The sequence below is a fragment of the Octodon degus genome, unplaced genomic scaffold (assembly GCF_000260255.1).
Source record: "Octodon degus isolate 3935 unplaced genomic scaffold, OctDeg1.0 scaffold00122, whole genome shotgun sequence".
NCBI lineage: Eukaryota > Metazoa > Chordata > Mammalia > Rodentia > Octodontidae > Octodon > Octodon degus.
This window is the reverse complement of record NW_004524698.1, coordinates 7352704-7371576: the sequence shown is the minus strand read 5'-3', so window position 1 is coordinate 7371576 and position 18873 is coordinate 7352704. Positions and strand designations below refer to the sequence as shown.

The 18873-nt window shown below is 46.3% G+C and overlaps 2 protein-coding genes across 11 annotated transcripts in view; one reads left to right on the top strand and one right to left on the bottom strand.

The window, feature by feature from the left end:
- Tom1l2 (target of myb1 like 2 membrane trafficking protein) overlaps nt 1-3580 on the bottom strand; it is a 136739-nt gene extending 133159 nt beyond the window's left edge. For 5 of the 6 annotated variants that reach the window (XR_002817883.1, XM_023700218.1, XM_023700219.1 and 2 more), the window contains exon 1: nt 3426-3580. Coding sequence is in view for 4 of the 6 variants with exons in the window: in XM_023700218.1 (XP_023555986.1) it covers nt 3426-3477 (52 nt within the window). In the remaining 2 variants the exon portion in view is untranslated. The remainder of the gene's footprint in view (nt 1-3425) is intronic. The other variant, XM_023700220.1, reaches the window with a different exon arrangement.
- Nucleotides 3581-3925: 345 nt separating this feature from the next.
- The window catches only part of Drc3 (dynein regulatory complex subunit 3), a 35560-nt gene continuing 20612 nt past the window's right edge, over nt 3926-18873 (top strand). For 3 of the 5 annotated variants that reach the window (XM_023700161.1, XM_023700164.1, XM_023700159.1), the window contains exons 1-5: nt 3926-4143; nt 5174-5285; nt 8108-8272; nt 12580-12696; nt 14533-14699. In XM_023700161.1, coding sequence (XP_023555929.1) covers nt 5273-5285; nt 8108-8272; nt 12580-12696; nt 14533-14699 — 462 coding nt within the window. In that variant the 5' untranslated portion in view covers nt 3926-4143; nt 5174-5272. The remainder of the gene's footprint in view (nt 4144-5173; nt 5286-8107; nt 8273-12579; nt 12697-14532; nt 14700-18873) is intronic. The other 2 variants (XM_023700162.1, XM_023700163.1) reach the window with 2 other exon arrangements.

The window sequence follows — 18873 nt, the reverse complement described above, 5'->3', positions numbered from 1 at the left end:
TTGAACTCACTATGTAGACCAGTCTGGCCTTGAACTTGCAGCAATCCTCCTGCTTCCTCCCAAATTCTGAGATTATAGGCACGTGCCACCATGTCCAGATCTAATCACTAGCTTTGCTGTTACTTTATTTCTGTATTCCCCTCCATCCTATCCATTTCCTAGCATATACTTTTTGCTGTTGTTGTTTTTTCTTTCTGAGACAGGTTTTGCTGCGCAGTTCAAGCTGGCTTGAACTCACAGTGATTATCCTACCTTAGCCTCCTGAGTGCTTGGATTACAGGCATGTGCCACCCTACCCAGCCATGTTATTTTTTTGAGACAAGTTTTCGCTATATAGTTCAGGCTGTATTTCAGGCTTTGAACTCACTATGTAGCCTAGGATGGCCACAATCCTTCTGCTTCAGCTTCAAGTACCAGGATTACAGGTGTGCACCACCACACTCAGCTTCCCTGTATATACTTAAAAAATGCTAATAATATTAAATATTACAAAAATCACTTTTATACCTGGTCACAACAGTATAGAATATACATTAGAAACTCATTCTTCCCAGTAACCATTTACCTTACCCAAACTATATAACTGAAGCCTTGTCTATCCCCTAATGGCAACAGGAATCCATCAGCTCTATGGTTAGATTTCTTTTATAGGTGATGGTGAACACTGGAAGGTTATTTTCTTTCAGAGGTCACAAACTGACCAACTATATCATACCCTGACAGAAAATTCAACTCTAAATTGATTATTCTGTTGTAAAAGAGACAACTACAATTTACTGATCTACTATCATCTAGATACAATGTTAAATGGCAAAATGTTCTAGACACTGTCTTACTTGAGTGACGCTATCCATGAATATGAAAGCCAATTTCTCTTTTCCTTCCCTCCCTTCATTTCTCCCTCCTTCTAGATAAACTATGGCTTAAAAGTGCTATACAATTTCTGGGATCTGGGCTCACACAGCCAAGAAATGGGCAGTCAAAATTTAACTCTGGTCTAACAAAAGTGTCATATTCTTCCCAATTGCTACATTATCCCTACATCTCATATATTTTGAAATTCCCCTTAGTCTAGGAATGCAGCTCGGTGACAGAGTGCTTACCTAGCATGCACATAGTTTCAGGTTCAATCTCTAACATTGTAAAAACAAAAAATCTTCCTTAACTTCTATCCTTCGTCTACAGGCTACTCTTCCTGTCCACTTTGGGTGTAGAGCTTCCTATAATGAGGGGGAAATAAGTTTTTTAAAATCCCCCCCAATTTTTTTTTCCTGTGGAACTGGGGATTGAACTCAGGCCCTTGTGCTTGCCAGGGAAGCACTCATTCCCCGGCTCCAAAAACGCCCCCCCCCAATTCTATTGGGTCTATTAGTTGGCTGTTTTTCAACATCCAACTGAGACATATGCTTTGGTAATAAGGTTGCAATGAAAGCACTTGAGGAAAGTATTAAGAGAAATGAGAAAGAAGGGGACAGTCTCTTTCAGAGAAATACTTGAGGGGACAACAGGAGACTAGATGTTGTAAAGGTGGGAAAAGACTCATTCAGGGTCCAGTGTTCATGATCCCTTTTTAAAAAAACCACTATATCAGGAAGGAAAGAGATTTCTCAAATTCCAGTTAGCCAACAATTCCAGTTAGAGGCCTCAACCACTTTACAGCTCCCACTAAAGGCTGAAAATTAATATGGAAATTTACAAGCAAGAGGAAAATAAATCATTAATGCCTGAATCCCAGTACTTGGGAGGTGGAGGCAGGATAGCAGTAAGTTCAAGGCCAGCCTGGGCTACAAATTAAGTTCAAAGCCAGCCTAACTGCATAGCAAAACTCTGTCTGAAAAAGACAAAGAAAGAAAGAAAGAAAGTAAGTAAGTCACTACTGCCTAAACCACTAGGCTCATGAGGACACTAATGGCCCCTCTTCATAAAAGACAAATCCTTCAATCAACCAGGAAGAGTCCAATATTAAAAGAAACCAACCAACAGACCCCCCAACAGGTACTGGGGATCAAACTCAGGACTTTACACTTGCCAGGCTAGTGCTTAAGCCAATAGGCTATATCTCTGGCCCCTAATCAACATTCTTGACTGATCATTTGACATAAAGTCCTGAATATTGTGAAAAGGCAAGTTGCCTTTATCATTATTTGCAAGTTGCATTACCATCATTATCTTCATCATCATTTGTAGTGCTGGGGATTGAACTCAGAGACTGGTAAAGGCTAAGCAGCAGCATCACCACTATCATTATTGACAGGACTGGGGATAGAACCCAGAAGCTGGTAAGCGGGCACTCTACCACTCTGAATTATATTCCCAGCCTGTGAGTTGCTTTTTTTAATAAGGAAACTCCACACAGAGGGAACTTTGGTATTCCTTCACCTATGCTTTGAACTTTTCTTACCAAGATGCCACTCAACTCTGGTGCCCTTTTCTGGGTACCCAGAGTCCTTCTGTAGGACTGACAGGTCCTATAGGGGTTTCTACATTCTGGATACTGCCAGTAAAGGAGTTACGCTTCAGCAAATTTAATATAGCAGGAGTAACAACAGTTAATGTGCAAAGAGAAACTACCACAAAGTATATTAAAACTATGAAAGTTGAAGGGGCCTAATACATCTCACCTTCAAATACCTCTTGTAACAAACAGAACTTCGAACTAGAAGGGGCACAAAGTCCTAGGGGAGAGTCACTGGTAAACTACTGGTGTCCAGATTTCCTGAATCCCAGTAGGTGTGCTTATCATTGTTCAGCCTCTCTTCTGTCCAAGGAAGCACTACAGAACTGCTACCCCACCTCCAAGATGATCACCCTTCCAAAACCCCACCCCCATCCCAGTCCCTCCTACAGCCTAGCTGAGTTTCAACTCAAATTAACAAGTCTCAAAGCAGGGGGCATTTTCTGGTAGGACGCCCAGTCCGAAGGCTGCTAGCACCAAAGAGGAAAGAGAACTATGGAAGGATGTGACATCCCAAAAAGTGTCTGGAAGAACTAGGTCTGGGTGGCATCGCCAGAAGACTTGTGGGCTGGATAAGGATGCACGCAGTGGCATCTCCCAATAGGCCAGAGGTAAGCAGGCCAGCAGTTGGCTCCACCTCTAGGAGAGACAGGAAACAGTAGGCCCTGATGGATAGGGTGGCTGGGAGCGTCTCCAGGTCCAAGTTGGGCCTCAGGGGCGCCCCACAGGTCTGGCACCAACACCCATGAGATGGCACAGAGGCCCCACAAGGACTCCGGCTCCACCTGTGTGCTGGCACTAGCTCCCAACTCGCCCATAAGGTGGCCTCTGGGTCAACAGGGCTCGACTACAAGGGTGCTCAGTCCGTCTGTGAGGTGGCACCGGCGTGGGGCAGAGGACCGCTGTCCTCACCAGCTCGGTCACCTGCCCCCGTTTCCCACCCGTCCGTCAGCCCCACGAGCGGCCTTACCGAGACACTGCCCCACAGGCGTGCTAAACGGGTTCCCCAGGAGGAACTCCATCTTGGGCAGACCTCACCGCCGCGGCCGGGATGCCTGTCTGCGCCGTGGTCTCTGCTGTACCCCTCGGTTCCCGACCTGACTGACACTTGCCCAGCGCCCCACCCTCAAGAACACCGAGCGCCGGGCCTCTGGTCCCGCCCCCTAGTTGCGTCTCTATTGGGCAACAACTACAAAGCTCTTCTCCGATTGGGCATTACACCACTGTTATCGAAGCCCCACCCACCTCGCGACATCCGATTGGACCTAGGAGCGAGCTAGGTCACTGGAGTCCCCGGCAGGCGTAGCGGCACCTCCCCTGGCCCGCCTCAGAAGGGAGGCTGTGCATTTTGATTCGTCTGAATGATGGTCAATCTGGAGATACTTTATTATTATTGGACAAAAGATGAGTCAAAGGCTCAAACGAGAAGCAGAAAGAAGGCGTATCTAGGAAGTTGCCTACCCGTACAAAGTGTTGATTGGAGAAACGTTTGTTTTCTCTTTGGCTGGTTGGTGTTTGGAGTATTTCCCCACCCTGAGATATGGTCATGTGATCTGCCAACTTTCACCCAGGATATCTATCTCCAGACTTCCCCTTAGCAACCAGCCGAGTGGCGGCACTTGGTTCCCCAGCAACAAAGAGACGTGTTTGCTTGCCGAGAATCAACCCCATTTCCAGTGTTGGAGAAGGTGAGATATGGGAGTTGAGGCTCCAGGAGGATTTGCAGTGGCAGAGAGCAACTCTTTCCTGTGACCTTTTTCTCTGAGGACCCCGGCCCGGCCCTTCTATGTAAAATGAGCACAACTGTCCTCTGCCAGCTACTTTACTGTCGTAATTAGAGAGCCGAGACACTTCAGTCTTGGACTTTTCCGGTCTTTGTAGTAGGAGAAAGCCCGAAAAGAGCATGTCTTTAGAAGTGAGGGCCAGAAAAGATTCCTACAGAGTTCTGTCCCCACAGCCTCCTGCCTAAACCGTTTTGTAGAAGAATAGGAGCCCCTGTCCGCTGAAAACGCTTTCCAGAATTTAGCTCTCATATTTAATCTCTTAACTCTCCTTACGTCATTTGGTGTTGTAAAAAGTGATTTGGATGGGAATATGAATACTCAGATTCCGTGTCTGTCTCTGTCACTGTATGAGTTTGGACAAGTTTCTCGTCTCCTGAGGTCTCAGTTTCCCCATTTGGAAAATAAGGGCAATAGAAACCCTTTCTTTAATGGCTTTGTATTTGTTACTTTCCTGTTTTGTAAATAAAATATTCCACACTCCCAATTTAAAGAAGAGAGGTTCACTTTGGCTTACAGTTTCAGAGGATAAAGACCAAAACGCCATTTCAAAGGCCAAGAAGGAAGAAAGCTGTTCACTTCCTAGTGGTTGGAAGGCAGAGAAGAGAGCAGCTAGGGACAAGAAAAAAAAAAAAATCTTCCAGGTCAAGCCCCAAGTGACCTACCTTCTCTAACCAGACCTCAAATCCTAACAGCAGACTCAGCTAATGATGATCCAGTCTCACTCGTGATCCAATCACCTTACATATATGTAAGACTTTTGGGGACATTTTAGATCCAAACCATTAGCTTCCAGGACTAATATGTAATTAAGTAGTTCATGTGCACCCAGGGCACAATACACATACAGTAAGTGGTTTATTTTTTTTTCTCTTTAATTTATGGCCAGTAAGGTCTTTATATTTCAGATCCAATTAACCAGGTGGTTGTTTCCCAGGGAGATACAGATCTGTTCTTGGTGAGGAGGCTGCTTGACTGATAGGTGTTTAAAACTCTCTGCTGCTGACCTACCCCTGGCCTCTATTCTTCACCAACAATGCTGTCATCAGGCAAGTCAATAGTGATCCAGTTGGGGCAATAAATTTCTAATAAAGTTTCCATGGAACAAGACTGTTTTGGCCTTGTCCCTGACCCAGAATTGTGTGAGCAATCTTTTGAGCTGTGACAATGCTTGCTCCTAGTATTCTGGGTGGAGCTATGATTAGGAAAAGTTCTGTCATATACGAGGTGTGTAAACTTGAGTGTATTAACCTTTCTAACTAGTTTCTGTTTTGTTCTCTGAAAACTGGGATGATTAGTCCTACATATAAATTAAGTTCCTAGAGGTGTCTCAAATCTATATCTTATCTCTACCTTTTGTCATCTCTGGCCTGCCTCACCCTTCTGCAGTTATCAGTACTACAGTTAAAATGAGGTCTTGAACATTTGAAATCTGATCATGTCACTGCCTTTTTTTTTTAAAGCCCTACAGGATCCCAGTGATCGTAGGATAATAAAATCCCTATATCTCCAAGTTTACATCACTTAGGCCAAAGTGGACCATGCCCTTCCATGTCAGGGTCCTCAACTTGCAGTTTCCTTTCCATTCTTTCCTTTTTATGCCTTAGGTCTCAGTTCTGTCTTCTCTGGCCAGGCCAGGCACTTTAACATATTGCTTTCACAGTTCTCTTTACCTACAAACTTGTCCTGGTTTGTAACTAAATATTTTTATGATTGTTTGATTCATGTCTGGAACAGAAATAAGGCTACTTACCTGTTATTCATTGCACATAGTATACAGTACACATGTGTGAAGTAACTATGTGATCTTACAAGAATATAATACATCAACATTTTACAGATGGGAAAGCAAAGGTTTAGACAGGTGAAATGAGTTGTCAGACACAGTCAGAATCAGAATCCTGCTCTGATATACTTAACAGGGGTGTGTGACAACAGTCCCATAGTTGCATGGTATTTTCCTGGCTTGACTGAACACAAAACTTGATCTGTCACAGGTACCAAGGCTGCATGAAGTAGGAAGGATGAGAAGTCAAAGTTTTGAAATCAGAGTAATTGCTGAAAGTAGAATACCTTTTTTTAAAAAAGTAAAACCCCAAAATGCTTTGCAGATAATGTCTGCCAAATAAAACATTAAAATTCCCCCAGAGATAAGTTGGTAGCAAATTATAGGAAACCTTGGGGAAAATCATTTTAGAAGAGTAGGAAGTTGGTCAGGACTGAAGTTGTCTTTGGGAATTGAATCTGTCACCTGAAGAAAATAGAGCTAGTATGGAGAGAGTGGAAGAAAAGTCTCAGGTCTTGAAAGATGGAAGGCCCATATGGAGAGGAAACAGAGGAGACAGGTAGACATAGTCATCTTGGGGCAGAAAAGAAGGATGCCCAAAAGTTAAAAGCATTGAGACATTTGTTCAGGGACAGCTGAGGAATGGAGCATGTATATTTGTAGAATCTGCATCCAACTGGGCATTGGGGAAGAAAGATGGTCTTAGAGGAAGTCTTTAAGGCCAAGTGCAAGACTGTCCAGGCCAACATCCATTTATGGTGGGTGTCGTCAGCTCAACATCAGGAGTCTCTGGAAATGCTCAGTGGTATGAAAGGTAAAGGGCAGGATCTGCCTGGCATCAGGGTAGAAAGGACAGAAGATTCAGAGAGCCCTGAATATTGGGTACACATGTGACCAAAGGTGGGAGGTGAGGCCCAAGGAAGGTAAGAAGCAGGTAGAATCAGAACAGAAGACTGAACCTCCAGAGGCCTCAAAGAGGCAAAGTCTCAGTAGACTGAGAATATGGCATCCTGTAGCATCTAACTATCTGAATGTTCTCATCCATAGAGTTGTGATGACAGATGAGGCTGGAATGCCCAGCTTCCCAGGGCTGTGACCCTGTCCGGTCAGGAATAACAGTCCAGGGTCAGTCTCACAGTGTGACTGATGGAATCCACAGATTACTCACTTAGTCTCCAGTCCTGAATCCCTCTGGACTCTTAGCAATGGAAACCTACCAGAATTAGCTTAAATTAAAGAGGAACTAATATGAGAAATCAAAAAGCACTTGCAGAAGGGGACACAGAAACTTGGGTGAGCCCTAGAGTTAGGGATCTTAGGGACTAAAAGGCCAGCAAAAAGAAGACATCCTTGGTCTCTGCCTGCCTGCCTGCCTATCTTTGTCTTTCTCTTCTGGATCTACTTCTCTCTGCATGTCTCCTTCATCTCCTTCTTGCTCTCTTTGCTTAACCACATGCCTGGCTAGCTCATGGCTTTGTTTGCTTGCCAGCCAAGCCCCCAGTTATGATGGGCATTCTCATTTCATGGACCCAAGTTCCTATGGCTTAGACACCATGAATGGCCAGCTTGGGTCAGTGCCCATCTGCACATTGGGGGGCCACTTGTGGTGGTGGGGATGCAGCACACATATGACTGCCGATAGGGCTAAGGTGCTCTCAGAAGGGGGCTTCAAGCTGGTGCACCTGGCTGGGGCTGCCAAGGGCATGGTCAGTTACTGGTGACCTTCATGATATACATAAAGATGGGAACACAGAGGCATGACACGAGGCCACAAATTTCAGGAGTGCTGAGACCCACAGGAGGCCCAGCATGTACCAGTAAATGTGGGTCAAGGTGGGACACCTGCTGCAGTTGTAGGGTTAAGCAATGAACTTCTATGGAATGGCTCCCCAGTGGTTGCTGGGAAGCCTTAGTCTAGCTTTGATGCAAATGTATGAACCCCAAGCAGGCTGAGGTGAGGAGTGAACACTGCTCAGGTGTCCATGACCACCACAGTGGTCCATGACATTTAAGAAGTAATTTCAGCCATACTTTGTCCTGAAACCAAGAACAGGGTGGCTATAAGAGAAGAATGTGATTTTCTAGGGAAGATGAACCGGATCTATGACTCGGTGGAGCCAAGAGTGATAGATGACGACATGCTCAAGCTGGCAGTGGGGGAGCAGGGTCCACAGGAGGAGGCCGGGCAGCTGGCCAAGCAGGAAGGCATCCTCTTCAAAGATGTCCTGTCTCTGCAGCTGGACTTCCAGAGTATGTATCCTGGGTGCTGACGGTGGCCTGGGGTGGGATGGAAGCACCAGCCAGACTCCCTGACTTTCTCTGCAACCCCTTCAAGCCCCAGAATTCTGCACAAACTCTGGTCCAGGGACTTCCATCAGCATAAGAGACCTTGGGCTCTGAGGCATAAGAGTATCTAGATGTTTTTATTATTTTTTTTTAAATTTATTTATTTGTGTGTGTGTGTGTGTGGCCAGCTCAGCCCACCAGGGGGTGGGGCTGGTTGGCATGTGGTGCTGGGGGATTGAACTGCGGTCCCTGTGCTTTGCTAAGCTTGTTCTAAGTAGGTGCTTTAGACCACTGAGCCATCTCACCAGCCCTATCTAGATGTTTTTAAAGCTTTACACTTAGAGTCACTGGCATTTGTCTACAACACTTCTGATTGTGAGTGAGAAAAGAGAGCTATCCCTCTCCAATTCTACATGAATTCTCACAAGACCATGCTATTTCCATCACATAATCTCATGATACTGCCATGGAGCAGGGGTCCCTGGAAAGTCTAGGACATTGGAAGCCCCACATAGCAAATACTGAAGCTCAAAGAGGGGTTGGGGAAGCTGGCACTCTGGGAACAGCTTGCAGGGAGGAATAACCAAAAAGGACTGGAAGCATAAGGGGCACAGGGCCCCAAGGCAGCAGGCATGCAGGAATGACAGACACCCCAGTGGAAAGATGTGGCCAGAGCCAGACAAAACTCTACTACCTCAGCATTCCCATCTACCCTATTTCCCCCAAAATAAGTGCTAACCAGAAAATAAGTGCTGATTATTACCATGATGATAGGCAGCATCATGCAGAGGAGTATTTCTTCCTATTCTCCCACTTGGTGGCTACTTTGTAATGACAGGTAAGGCAAGGTGACTGGAGCTGGCATTTTAAGCTCTAGTTTTCCTGTTAGGCCTTATTTTGGGGGGAAAATATAGCTATAAAAGGAGATACCTGTAGTTTCTGCCTCAGCCATTTGTTCGGGAGAAACGTGGCAATGTGTATATTACCTGGCTTATGGTGGGAGGCCAAAAGTCATTGAGGGAGAAAGATTCCAGATAGCCCTGTGTACTGTGCAGGTGAGGCCCGTACAGAGTGACAGCGGGACTCACATTCCTGCTCTGTCTTGGGTCCTCAGTTAGTTAGGCATCCAGCCAAAAAGGAGTTCTCGAGACCTGCCTCACTTGGACCCTGTGCCTGAGGATACAGCAGGTGGCAAGAAGAGCCTAGCCTAGGCCAGCCTCATGCAGGCCACAGGTCCCCTAGAGTGTGATCTCTGAGAGCAGAGAGGACCCTGAGCTACAGACCTCAGCCCTGAGAAGCAGAAAGGATGATCTAGCTGCCACAGGATGGGACTTCAGCCCTTGACTGCTTTTCTTTTGCTTCTGGTTCCTCCACCTGAGGTTCACTTAGCCAATACTGAATAAGTGCCTATTATAGTCCAGGTCCTGTTCTAGGCATTAGGATTCATCTGTGAGCCCAAAAGACAAAGGTGTTTGTCTTCATGGAGCTGACATTCAAGTAGGAGAGGCAAATAAAGAAGGACTATATACTATATGTTAAAGGTAATATGTGCTATGGGGAGAAATGAAGCAATGAAGGGGGAAAGAGGAAACTAGAGTGGGATGTAGTGTTTTCAGTGGTGCCAGAGCCCCCACCAAGAGGGTGACAAGCAAAGGTTTGGAGGAGATGAAGGAGGATGTCACATGGAGATCCACTGAGGAAAGAGTGTGAGGCAGAATTAATAGCCAGTGTAAAGGACCAGTGAGGCAGGCCAGAGCTAGCCTGAGGAGGCCTGCTGTGGAGGCAACTGTGGAGCTCAGAGAGCTCATCGTGGTCAGCTGGTGTCTACCTTGGGGCCTATGGAAACAGTGAGTAAGGTGGGAGCCTGGGAAGGTCCTGAACAGAAGCAGCTCAGGATGGGAAGTGAGTTCTTACAGGATGCCACTGGCTGTAGGGCCAGGGCTAAAGCAGGGACCTAGTGAGATGGCTGCTGCTGTGGCCCAGGGAATGACAATTGGCTGGGCCAAGATGCTGGTGAGAAACAGATTTGGTGTCACTGCGGCCATGTCAGTAACTCATTTGGAGCTAACTGCCAAATACTTCCTGGTTTGTTGTGCTGTTTGACTTTTCCCTGTGAACTGCTGGTGCCTTGGAGACAGCTGGCATGCCGGTGTGTGGGGCAGAGCACCAGGTGTGCAGGAGTTAGAAGATTGCAGGGAGCTTCCAGAGCCAAGGGCAAAGCAGGGGCAAGGTACTGTCAGTCAGTGATCAGGGCCACAGGTGTCTAGAAAATCCAGCTAGGCATGGGAAGTGTCTGGGAGCCTGCAGCAAGCCTGGGCTTTGCTCAGAAGTGGGGATGGGAGTAGAGAAAAGTATCAGTCTGGGAAATCTGGCACAGTCATAGAGCTAGGAAACAGGTTTCAGTGCCACCCAGCCCTGGGGATCCGTGGGGGAAGGGAGGACCAGTACAGCTCCAGACCAAGGGCAGCAGGATCTCAAGGTTAGAGAACTCAGGTTAGGTTAGAGAACTCAGGCACAGGGAGAATTGGAATGGTTGCCTTGTTTGTTTTTGGTCTTTTTTAATTTTACTGTATTTTTTTGGTTGAATTGTTTTTTTAGAGGAGGTTTTTTTTTTTGTTGTTGTTTTTTTTTTTTGAGGACTGAGGACTGAACCCAGGGCTTCCAGCTTGCTAGGCAAGCATTCTACCATTGAGCCAAATCCCCAGCCCCAAGAATTGGAAATGGTACCTTTCCCTCACCCAAATTTTCACAACCTTACTAATTGGGACATGCCTTTCTGAATGACTCTTGAAACTACAAACCCAAATGTGTGCTTGTTGGTGATCCTTGTTTTTTGTTTCGTTTTGGTCTTTTGGTGGCACTGAGTATGGAACCAGGGCTTCTCATATTACTAGGCAAATTTTCTGTCACTGAGCTACACCCTCAGCCCTCTTAATGATACTTTTAAAAAATTCCTTCGCGTCTATATTATTCCACTTCTTTAAGCATTCTAATTTTCTAAGTTTTGGAAATCACTATAAAAAGAAATACATAAAAGTGGGAATATAAACAATAGAACAGTATGTGGTTTCTGGAAAAGCCTGGGGCACAGGGTTAGCCATTAGAATTTTATGCAAACAGGGCTGGGTAGATGGCTCAGTAGAATAAGCACTTACCTGGCAAGCACAAGGGCCTGAGTTCAATCTCCATTTCTGCCAAAAGGAAAAAAAAAGAATTTTATGCAAACAGTGTCAATTTACTTGTGCTTGTGTGTTACTCAGTGCTCTCCTTGTTGTGAATGAAAGAAGCTGAACCTTGGCTGGCTTATGAGCAAAGGACTTGGGTGGCTGTGCATCTGGGATAGATGAGCCTTAGGGGTTGGGATCCTATCATTTCTGTGATGGTCAGAACCTGCTACTCTGTTGTGTACCAGTTTATCCCATCCCTTATATGTGGACAGCTGAGGATAAGCCATTTTTCTGCCCTTCATGTGCTGCTAGATATTTCTAGCTGTGTCTTTGGAGACATTCCAAGAAAACTACAGATCAAAGCACCCAGACATTCAATATTTCGGTAAATGTGGCCGAATGACCTTCCAAAAGATTGAACTAGTTGATTAACTCTCCTACCAAGAGAGCTGCATATTTCACTTCTATTTCTTACACTGTGAAAGGCCAGTCCTTTCTCGTGGCCTATTTCCCAAGGTGGGCCAGCCTCCAGGGAGCGGGGAAGCATTCAGCCTGACACCAGAGGCAATGTGAGTGAGTCTCCTGCTGTAGACAGGTCCACCTCACCCACTACGCCCCCTCCCAACCCTTCCTGCCAGTGAACCCTTTGGATCCTCCTGTGGCTCTGCATGACAGCACTGATCCCCACTGGTACTGTCCAGCAACAGGGACACAGTGATGGTCAGTGCTTACCCCACCCACATGCTTATCCACCTGCTTATCCCACTCAGATTCTCCAGGACCGGGTAAGGGACAGGTGGGGTCTTTCTCTCTCTAACACAAGCCCATCGGGCTGGTGAGATGGCTCAGTGGTCTAAAGCACGTACTTACAAGCTTAGCAAAGCAGAGGGACCGCGGTTCAATCCCCCAGCACCACATGCCAGGCAGCCCCGCCCCCTGGTGGGCTGAGCTGGCCACACACACACACACACACACACACACACACACACACACACACACACACACACACACACACACACACACATAAATAAATAAAATTAAAAAAAAGATAACACAAGCCCATCTTGCTCCCCTGACCTGAGCCTGACCCCTGGGCTGTTGCAGACATTCTCCGCATAGACAACCTCTGGCAGTTTGAGAGCCTGCAGAAGCTGCAGCTGGACAACAACATCATTGAGAGGATCGAGGGCCTGGAGAACCTCACGCAGCTGGTCTGGCTGGGTAAGACCCTGGCCTCTGTGTGTGTCCACCTAATCGAAGGTGACACCCTGCCAAGGTTGTCGCCTCCCCAAAAGACAGAAATTATGCCTGACACTTAGCTGCCAGCCTGTCATTAGCCCAGGCACAGCAGAAGCTCTGTCTTCCAGGAGGAAAAAGAAAATCTTCTTTTTTTTTTTTTTTTAAATGCCTGAGGCTTATGGTGACCAAAGCACAACAAAGATGTGTTTAGACATCAGGACAGAATGTTCTGCTTCTAACTGCCCATCCTCTCAGTCTGGTAGAGCACAATGAAAATTTTTGTGAACAGGTATGTAATCTAAACATTACCCAGAGAGGTCCAGACCAAACCAGCAGTGACCATGGCAGAAGCTATGTGCATTGAACACTCAACCACACACTAAGTGTGGACCTGCATGTTTTATGTATCAGGCCTTTTTGTCCTCACAGCAGCCCCATCATAGAGCTGAGCAAACCTAGGTCACAGAGAGGAAGTGAGAACATCAGACTCTAAGCCTGGCTCTGACCCTAGAACCATGGTTTTACTGCCAAGGCCAACCACTGTGTCCGTCTGCTGGTTTCTTGGGATCCCCTCTTAAGGTGAGGGGCAGTGAGCACCCAATAAGGAAAGAGAATAAACCTGTAAGTTCTTTAGACACTGTCTTTTAGCCTCATAACAACATTAATGTTGGTGTTTGTTACAATTGCAACCTATAATGAAGGAACCAAAGCTCAGAGAGGTCAGGGCGCTTCACTGAAGCTATACAACCAGCCCCAAAGCTCATGCTTCCTAGTAACTAGGACAACCAGGAGCATCAGAGCGCCTCCCAATTTGTCAGATACTTTCAGCTGTGTGCTGGCCCTTATCAACTATAGTAACCCTGCAGCTAGGATCATGATGCCATTTCACAGATATAGGCAACTGAGGCTCAGAGAAGCTGAACAGCTTAATGGGGTCAGATGCTATAGGTGTGAAAACATATCACAGCCAGGTCTTCCAAAGCTTCAGCCTAGGTCCCCAGCCCAGATATACCTCACTGTATGCCAGCACCTATTAATGTTGCTATCCAACTAAGAGATGTCTGTACTATTAGGAGTCATCTCTGTAGGAGTTGAAGGTAGTGTCCCTGACCATACAGAAGGTGTCAGGGCCAAACCCTTGCAGGAGCTACTGGGCCTAGTTGTTTCTCAGCCATGCATCTTTATAAGAGCCCAATATTTGCCCATTCATCAGGGAGTGACTAGATGCTGGCTATCAGACCCTCCTAAACAGTATTTCCCATTTATAATACATCTGGGAAAGAAATTCTACATTACCTGTCAGAGCTATTGTCAGAGGATGTGCATATAAGCACTTGATAAACAGATAAAATGCTAAGCAGATGGTATTATGTCTACTTAAAATGTCTACAAGTGTTAGCTGGGCATGGTGATCCATTCCTGTAACCACACTACTGTGGGGCCGAGGTGGAAGGATCCCAGTCTGGGCCACTTAATGACTTAGTATGACCATGTACCCCATAATTGTCTGTCCTTGACCCCAGGGCTTACTTCTTTAGACCTACTAGTCAGTATTTTCACTCAGCACTATGACAGAGCATTGAGGTGTCCCCAGTCAGGAGGATGAGTGGCAGAAGTTGGGAGAAGGAGTCATGTAAGACTCCTGGAAAGAATCCACACCAGGCTTCTAGAAGTCACAAACTGTTAACCAGCAGGTCAATCCTGGCCCCTCAAATGGAGCTACATCACAGAATACATAGTAGCCCTGATGATTTTATTTCAGGACAGTCCCTCCCCTGGCCCAGGCAGCATATCTCCAGACTACTCTTCCCTTCCCAGATCTGTCTTTTAACAACATCAAGGTTATTGAGGGGCTGGACACCCTCGTGAACCTGGAGGACCTGAGTTTGTTCAACAATCGGATCTCTAAGATTGACTCTCTGGATACACTGGTCAAGCTGCAGGTGCTGTCCCTGGGCAACAACCAGATTGATAACATGATGAATGTGAGTATCTAGGTCTTGGGACTTGTGTGATGTTCAGGGTGGGCATCTGTTGCATGAAAATTTCAGAGTGAATGTTCCCGATCTCTCCCTTTGCCTGGAAATATAGACATCTAGATTATTTCATATGGGGCTTACTAATGTTTAAGTACAATGCTAAAACCCGCCTTTAAGTCCAGTTTGCAACCTCAGTTTTAGTAGAGTCTCTTTCTTTCCCTGCATCTCATTCATGCTCATTTAACAAACATTCGTTAAGGTGAAGATCTGTTGAATGTGGGGCATTTGTCTTGTGCTTAGTGGGTGCAGATTATGATCCCTTGGGGGGGAAAGCCCACACCCAGACACATGTGACAGGAAGCTAAGGGCCTGAAGAACAGTAAGGCAAGATCCATGGAGGGTAGGATGGCATCCCAGGTGCCAGGGGTGTGTCTGTGTAATAGTGGATATTGGGTATCTTGGGGAAAGTAGGTTTCCCCCACTCAGCTGCATGGGCTCACAGCAGTGGGGTAGGACTGAGACCCCAGCAGTGCCATGAGGGTCCTGTGTCAGTGACCAAGTAGGGACACTACTAGACAGCCTTGGTCTGGTCTGCTTCTCCAGCATGCCCACCAATCCCGGTGTTGTCCAGCATCATCTCAAGGCTCTTTTGTTGCTTAGCTCGTCTGATGGTCTGGGTTACACCCCAGCTGAAAGCCAGAGAGAGTTAGATGAACAGCCTGGGCAGGTCATTTGTCAAGTTACTATCACTGTTTGAGTCTGTTCAGCAAGGTCCAACCCCAGAGACAGTGTAGTCTCAGAATTTTACCTGGCATTCTGGAGGATTGAAATCTGAGTAAGGTACTAGTCCTCCATGACTCAGTTTTCTTGCCTGTCTAATGGACAGAGTGTCAATATCCCACCTGTCTAGGCCCTCACAAGAATCAAGTGAGGTACTGAACATAAATTACTTGGTTCAGGGTTGGACTGAAACAGGTTCTTAATAAGCAGAGGACCTGTCATAGTTGACATCCTTCCTGGAAGAATGTCAGGGAACAAGAGGCAACTTGCTTCAGACTCACTAAGAGATGATGAGAATTTTTCATCTAGCAAAATAAGAGTTCTTAGGAGATAAGGATAGTGTGAGTAAAGGGCCAGAGGCTACCTAGGAGAGCTGACTTTATTAGCACCATGGAAGGGTTAAGGGTCCTGAGAAGTCCAGGTTGTGCCCAGATTTGGGCTTACCCTGGGAGATGGGCTCCCTGCAGCGAGGGGCATCCAGAGAAACATTAGAATCCAGATGGCTTTGTGCTATGGTATGTTCAGGCTATGTCTACATTTAGGAAGGAAACACACCACCATGAGGGTGGACTTGGAGGGGAAGGTGTCAAAGGAATGGTGACTACAACAGCGTCTCCAGAAAGGGTGCTTGACCTGCAAGTGTCAGAAAATCTTAACTCCAACTGGGTGGAACCAGAGGTAAGACAAGGATGTGGGTGCAGGAGGTTTGTGTGGGAGGTAACTTCAGAAAGCTGAAGAGAGTGGTTGAGGAAAAGAAGAACTAATATATGGGTGACATGAGGTTGCTTCTGCAGGTGATGGTGGCCGAATCCTGCTGGGCCTCAGAAATACCCACAGTGCTTCCCAGAAGTGACCACACAAGGCCTCCTAGGCACTGACTGAAAGTCCTGTTCTTCAACAGCTGGCATTGCTCCTGGGGAATTAGCTCCCTCCCCACCTGGCTTCTGGGCCTACCTCTTGATGTCAGAGACCTCTGTGACACAGAAAACCAGTGAGGAGCTGGGTGCTGTCAACAAGAACCTGATACAGTGGCATCTAAAGTCAGAGGTCAGCCAAGCACTGGCCATAAACAAGGACATTTAGTGGCTTGGTTATTGACACTGCAAATAGGGGCAACTTGGCAATGGGACTTCAAGGACACTGATTCCTTCCACTTCTGGGTTCTGCCAGCCTCACTTTCTGCCCAAGGTTGCTTCCCCTTGCAGTCAAATCCTTACAGGTTTCCTGGTTTATATCTAGCAGAACAGAGAAAGTAAGAAATCTCCCTCGAATATAAGGGTTAGACCAAATCACCTTAGGCTGTGTATATATCTTCAGCCCAGTATCCTGGCTAGAGCATGACCAGGCTGGTGGCTGAAGTGAATTGCTGAAGGTGTATCCAAACACCAGAGGTGGTGTAATCTCAAAAGCTTTCCCTCCATGCCATTCAGAGGATTTAAACCCACCAGTACCCTTCTCAGGGATAAAGAAAGTCTGGCAGGGTGAGGCATAGGGTCAAAAGGCAGGCTAATGACATCAGAGCTCAGATTTAGTCAGCTTGTGTTTAAATCTCAGCACTGCCACCTACCAGCTATATGACCTTGGGCCTGGTGACTTAAGAGTTCTGTGTTTCCATCTGCGTATTTGTAACATGGCATTAGTAGTAGTTTTTACCTCATAGGGTTGTTGTGACAGTTGAATCGACTAGAGTGTAGATGCTTCATACAGGGCCTGATACATAATGGCTACATAGAAGTGTTATAATTTGAAAATACAGTCAAAACCTTCTTTCTCTCTTTTTTTTCCTCCTTACTGAGGATTGAACCAGGGCCTGCTACATGCGAGACTAGTTCTGTGCCACTGAACCATACCCTCATTCCTCAATAGTACTGCTTGAAACTTTCTATGAACATTTAGAACCATCTGGATTGGTGTATCCTACACACCAGGGTGCATGTAAATGAACCCCTTCTGATTTTTTAATCCCTCAGACTTGGAAGTTTACTGGAGCTGAGGCCCTGTTCCTCTAAAGGCCCAGACCTGGACATGAAAGAATGTGGAGGTGGTTGTGCTCTGATCCCACCCCCTGGACCTTGGATATCTTCCCATCTTGCAAGGCATGGGCAAGAAAACATCCCATAACCTATATTCAGTGGGTACTATGTAGCCCTACATGATTATTCAAGATACTCATATAGCTAGTCCCTAGAGCAAGAGTAAGACAGAAGGCCCATGGGGACAGGCTGCCAGGGAGTGCTGAGGAATCTGGGCCAGATGTTCCCAAGGCCTGACTGTGTCCTGTTGGCTCTAGGGATCCAGAATCTTCTTTAATTAATCCAGCACCCACCCTCTATGGGACTTGGCCCAGTGTGTCATGACAGACACTTCTCAGGTGTTGGCTTCTAACACCAGCATTTTTCTTTTAATTCTTACCTTCCCTGTTTATCTGACATCTAAGCACATGCTCTCTTGTCATTTATTTACTCCCAAGGCTTATAACCTGCTTATTGCTCTAAAAACACAGACTTTGAAGCACAACTCAGGGCACACAAGAAGAGTCTTCTTATTCCTGGCCTTATTCCTTGCTTCCATCTCCCAGAACCACAAGTACTTCTAAGCTGTGCTTTTCTCCAGGTGCCTGGTATCTAAACACTGTGCACAAGTACCTTCCTGACTTTAGTTGTCCCCTCTCTTTTGAATTGTCAGTCCCCTTTCTCTGCTGAATCCTACAAACATGGCATATTTTTCATTTCCCTGGAGGAGGATGCCAAGGTTGGTTCTAAGCTGGTACCATTACACACAGGCTACAGTGAATGTCCTTGAACCAGGGGATGTTCTTGCCCCTGGGTTAATCCATCCGTAAGATAAACTCCTAGGGAGGACTTCTAAGATCAGGGATCATATACATTTTTAACTTTGATAGATTTTAGTCAAATTGCCCACTTCTAAAATAAAGCTGTTTGGGGGCTTGCCCATTAGCTCAGGTGTTTAAGTGCCTGCTGAAACAAAGCAGTCAGGCTCAGGATGCTGTGGTTTGATCCCCTCATCCTCAAGCCATACCAGACCTACCCTGAAGGCAACCTGAGCAGCCTCCCCCCCCCCAAAAAAAAAAAAAAAAAAGGAAAGAAAGAAAGCAAGCTGTTCACAGGCCTGTTGGCAATGATGGGACAGCCTCCTCTTTCTGAACTTCCACCACACAATGTTATCAAACATTTCTATTTGCCGATCTAAAAGATGAAAAGTAGACTCTCATTTGGGGCATCTCCTAAAAGTTAAACCACATCCTGTCTCCCTCATTGTCCTTGAGAGAAAAAATCCACACTGTGCGCTCAGTCTGTAGGCTTCACTCACAAGACCCTGACTATCCAGCGCCATTTCATACCCTTCTTGCTGCGCCCCCTGCAGAATCCTGCGGCCACAT